Source organism: Oncorhynchus tshawytscha, linkage group LG14 (assembly GCF_018296145.1).
Source record: "Oncorhynchus tshawytscha isolate Ot180627B linkage group LG14, Otsh_v2.0, whole genome shotgun sequence".
Lineage (NCBI taxonomy): Eukaryota > Metazoa > Chordata > Actinopteri > Salmoniformes > Salmonidae > Oncorhynchus > Oncorhynchus tshawytscha.
The window spans coordinates 29834617-29840136 of NC_056442.1; the positions used below are offsets into that span (position 1 = coordinate 29834617).

A 5520-nucleotide genomic window follows, 5' to 3' on the forward strand; every position below is an offset into this window, starting at 1 on the left:
TGCATGGCCACGCAGTCGTGGGTGAACAGGGAGTACAGGAGGGGGCTCAGAACGCACCCTTGTGGGGCCCCAGTGTTGAGGATCAGCGGGGAGGAGATGTTGTTGCCTACCCTCACCACCTGGGGCGGCCCGTCAGGAAGTCCAGTACCCAGTTGCACAGGGCGGGGTCGAGACCCAGGGTCTCGAGCTTGATGACGAGCTTGGAGGGTACTATGGTGTTGAATGCCGAGCTGTAGTCGATGAACAGCATTCTCACATAGGTATTCCTCTTGTCCAGATGGGTTAGGGCAGTGTGCAGTGTGGTTGAGATTGCATCGTCTGTGGACCTATTTGGGCGGTAAGCAAATTGGAGTGGGTCAAGGGTGTCAGGTAGGGTGGAGGTGATATGGTCCTTGACTAGTCTCTCAAAGCACTTCATGATGACGGATGTGAGTGCTACGGGGCGGTAGTCATTTAGCTCAGTTACCTTAGCTTTCTTGGGAACAGGAACAATGGTGGCCCTCTTGAAGCATGTGGGAACAGCAGACTGGTATAGGGATTGGTTAAATATGTCCGTAAACACACCGGCCAGCTGGTCTGCGCATGCTCTGAGGGCGCGGCTGGGGATGCCGTCTGGGCCTGCAGCCTTGCGAGGTTAACACGTTTAAATGTCTTACTCACTTCGGCTGCAGTGAAGGAGAGACCGCATGATTCCGTTGCAGGCCGTGTCAGTGGCACTGTATTGTCCTCAAAGCGGGCAAAAAAGTTATTTAGTCTGTTAAAAGGTGTTATAAGTGCAAAATGTGAACATACTGGTGATGGTTTTACCAGGAGAATATACCAAACACTTTATCATGTATGGTTTCATACAAAATCATTTCTAAAACATTGTTCCTCCTTCATTCCTCCATTGTGAATACTGTACAATTAATCAACCATCACAACTACTGAGAGGCCTGGCAAGAGGTAGTAGTCCTTTGATACAGTGGTTATGTCTTTGGTCGAAATCTGTCTGGGGAAGACCTCGGTTTCTGGTCCCCTTTCTTGTACTGGACACCCATGATGGCACCCAGCTCCCAAGTGAGACATCATCACACAAAGACGCTGTCCGACAAGGAGTGCTCCTCACGTTTATGAAAAACCTTTTACAGCCTCGTTCATTTCCTGCAAGAGCACACAGAGTCAGCCACAGAGGAGACAAACCATAGACTACTGATGCATGTAGACATTCTTCTAGAAGCCATTTTCTCCTCGTCTCAGCATGTTCCCTATAATCAAACTCCACGCTGTTCATGAGCAGGGCCGGTGCATCTGACAAGACATATCAATTGGAGGGTAAATCTTATAGAGCAAAGCAATGACAGCTGCAAACAGTAATAGCAACAATTCAACTCATCAAAATATGTGTGCAAACTGGTCCCACTTCACAAGTGGTGCTAAAACCACTGTATAATAACAGTGTAGGTATACATTGTTACTTAGTTATTGCGGTTAGTGAAATTACAAGTCAATACAATGATGATGATCTGTTTACGCTGTAGGACTATACTAACTGCTAGATGAGGATTTTATTGTTTTATATTGCTTTTAGAGTAACTCAAATGATTGTGTTTCTGAAACTGTGACACAGGTACCCCCAGGGGTTTATAAGCTTGAACCTTCGTGACACTTCCTATGAAGAATGTCCACCTTAAACTCTAAGAGGGGGTAGGGGGTACTAAGCTAACATATGGAAATGTTTTATGATAGTCATACCATGGATCATTTAGCTATTTGATTTACATTTTTAGGACCCAATTAGGTATAAAATATAAATATATAATAATTTGATCAAATATAGAATTTTGCCTTTACTACTAGGCTGTAGCCATAGAAACGTATTGAATAACACATGCCTGAATGGCAAAAAAGACAGTCAAAAAATGAATCACAAGGAATAAGGTTTTGAAGTATCTGTCCTACATCTAGCAGATATAAGAAAGCTCAGGAAATATTTGTGTTTTTTTGGACACATGTTTAACCCCTTATTTTTGTTGGCAAAAAACTACCTCAATACTTCCATTAGTTTGTATGGGTTACCTTCAGACGACTTCCGTGATACTTGTGTCATAAAGCAACACAAAGAACACCATTGTGTTCGCGATAGTCTCCCCTTTCCATACTGGGGTCATATTAGTGTGTAGCTCAAACGGTTCGAACACCACAGACAGACGTTGGTACATCAGCGTTACCGAGTTCAGACAAGTTCCATGACACTTGTGGGTGTTGTAGAGCAAAATAAAGAACACCATCGTGAGAGTCTCCCCTTTCCATAGAGTGGTCAAAATAGTTTGCATTATATTCGTGAGAAGAGTGACAGATTTTTTGAAGGATTTTAAAGTCGCTGGGGGTGAGGACAGAGGACACTGGCTGCTCCTCCTGCTGTGATAACTGGGTTGATGATGGTGCTGCAGGGAAAATACAGCATGTTACAAGTCCTTACTAACGCTTATCAAATCGAAGAGAAGTTTGGGACTGTGACAGACGTAACTGAATGGTGTATCAGTTTCACTCACTCATCTGGGCAGGCTGCCCGGGAGCCAATTTGTTATGAAGTCCAGGATCTCTCTCCTGAACTCTGGAAATCATCTTGTCACTGGCTTTGCTCCCTTTCCTCCGCACCATATCGATGAGGCATCGTGCCTGCTCTGCCCTAGTGCTGTTCTCCCCCGTCACCGATTCTGTCTCTTCATCGTTCAGCACCTTGTCCTCCAAAAGGTCATCCAGGAGCTGCTTGATCACTGGCTTCGTCACACTGTCTATGAATGTCTTCCAAGCCTTGGAGAGCAACTTGTCTGGTGAAAGTAAATGAAGACAGTGTTGGAGCGATGTCTACGTCTTATGCATCTGCTTTGTAATTGTGCATGTGCAGTGTATTCTAAATATCAATGAATTGTATAATGATGCAAGAAGCCATGATATATTTGTTTAATCATATCTCTGTTCATGGCCTACATGGTTCATGTGTTCACACAAACACAGAGAGAGAGATAGAGAGAGAGATTGAGACTGTAGAATAATCTGTGCTCAGGAAAGTACTAATTGCAGAAAGGCAGACCTGGGCTCCTCCAACTCCTTAACACACACACAAATACACACTAAGTGACTGCTTATGCCGTTTATTGACCAAGCCGACACTGCACTAGCCTAACCACCCACTGGAGGCTGGGAGTCACACCATGACAATTTAATTATTGGTGTCATTGGAGTTCAAGTAAACACACTGCTGTATATAGTTTTTTTCTTCCTTTAAAGGGTATAAAAGGTCGGTGATATGACAGTAGTTTAGTGTGGAATAGCCCACTGGCACAGACCATACAGAAGGTCTGTCTACACCAATGCAATCTGGAAAAAGATACCGGGTGATCTAGACTTACATCCTGTTATTAATATATATATATATATATATATATATATGTGTGTATGTGTATATGTATATATTTTTATTGGTGTTTCTTTATACAATAATACAATCAGAGGGGGAGACAGTCAAGTGGGAGAAGCAGTGAGAAAGTTGGACACAGGGATTGAACCCTGGTCTCTGGTGGGGAGATGTATGTGACTTATGATGAGGAGTGTTACCACACCACAGCTCTGCACGACTAGCATCCTGTTTGATTTACACACTATGATTGGAGTGTTTGTAACAGTAGAGCAAAGATCGGTAAGCTAAGACAGTTTGTCAATTGTATTTGTATAATATATAATATTAGTGAACTACACTTGGGATGAATTAAGTTTGCTGTATGTTCTACTCAATGTCCATGACAGCCACGTAACAGGTTACTGTGGCAATAATGCAGAATCTTAGCAAATCTTTAGCAATTCTAAGAATGTGGCAGTTATGAGATGTCAATAAGAGCTTGATAGTTTCACGCGATAGATACTGTTATCCTTGTCTTGTGAACCAAATATATCTACAAATATTTCTATAAGTACTATTAGGAAAATGGAAAACTCAACTCAATTCACGTCATTTATGCTAGCTGGATATAGTGACAGTGGACACTTAAAGTACTTCTATTTGATTATATTAACTGTGTTATACATCTCCATAGTCTTTGCGAACATTGTGCTTATCATGGTTATATGTATGGAGAGAAGCCTTCATGAACCCATGTATCTGTTTCTGTGCAGTTTGTTTGTGAATGAGTTGTATGGGAGCACAGCTTTGTTTCCTGCTCTTATGATTCATTTGGTTTCAGATGCCCATTCAGTTTCCACTGTGTACTGTTACCTACAGATCTTTTGCATGTACACCTATGGATCTATGGAATTCTGCAATTTATCAGTCATGTCCTATGACAGGTACCTTGCTATATGTTATCCACTACAGTATAATGTCATCATGACACCCAACAGGGTGTGTTTTTTAATTTGTGTAATATGGTTGTACCCTTTTGCAAAAAGCATCATAACACTTTTTTTAACTATTCGTTTGAAATTGTGTGGGAACGTTATAGACAAAGTGTACTGTGACAACTACCTGGTAGTGAAACTTGCTTGTTCAACTTCAGACACAACAGTTAATAACATCTATGGACTCTACAGTCTTGTTTTGTCTGTTGTTGTCCCTTTAATTACTATTTTGTTTTCTTATATTAAGATTCTGACAATTTGTTTGAAATCTTCCATTGAGACCAGACAGAAAGCTTTCAGCACCTGTACTCCTCATCTGGCCTCGCTGCTCAACTTCTCTTTCGGCTGTTTCTTAAATCTGCTCCAGAGTAGATTTGATAGCCCTATGAGAAATGTTCCAACTGTACTTCACACTATTTTATCAGTGTACTTTCTGATGTGCCAGCCACTTTTGAACCCTATTATGTATGGCGTTAGGATGACTAAAATCAGACAGGCTTGTAAATACATACTACCTGTAGGTCTGTACCCTAAAACATAAGCTAAACAGTAGTGTGACCTTTTCTGTCCTGATTGTTAGATTTTTGTGATGTCACTTGTGTGTTTTTTTATTTATAGGCTAGTTGCAATAATGAATGGGGTGAGGATGGTGAAAATCAGACATGTAAAACATTTTCTGATTTGTGAAATATTGCCATTTACTTGGTGTAATTCACTTGCTGGTCTCCATTGGATACCTATCGTTCAAAAAATGTACTTATCCTCCTTGTTTACAAAGCCATAAATGGCATTGGACCCACTGACCTGTCAAACTTACTCTCCCCCTATGAACCTCCACTCACTCTACGTTCAAGCCACGCCAAACTGCTCCTCGCCCCTAGCACCTGGCTCCGCACAATAGGGGAGATGCCTTTAACTACCAAGCCACCGCCTTTAGAACTCTCTTCCGGACAATCTCAGGGCTGCTCAGACTGTTGGGGCCTTGAAAGCAGGCTTTAAGACTCATCTCTGTCGGCTGGCCTTCCTTTCATTCTACATTTTGATGTCATGATTCTATATACATATATATATATATATATGCACACACACACACACACACACACACACACACACACACACACACACACACACACACACACACAC

At 41.9% G+C, this 5520-nt stretch overlaps 1 protein-coding gene across 1 annotated transcript; it reads left to right on the forward strand.

Moving 5' to 3' along the window:
- The first annotated feature begins 3967 nt into the window (after positions 1-3967).
- Positions 3968-4918, forward strand: LOC112267568 (olfactory receptor 11A1-like). The gene has a single exon (XM_024445779.2). It carries the CDS (start codon positions 3968-3970, stop codon positions 4916-4918), a length of 951 nt encoding a protein of 316 aa, XP_024301547.2.
- The last annotated feature ends 602 nt before the right edge of the window (positions 4919-5520 follow it).

Bases quoted from the DNA above. Each gene is read 5' to 3' on its own strand.
- LOC112267568 (XM_024445779.2), top strand. From the start codon at position 3,968: ATGGAAAACTCAACTCAATTCACGTCATTTATGCTAGCTGGATATAGT.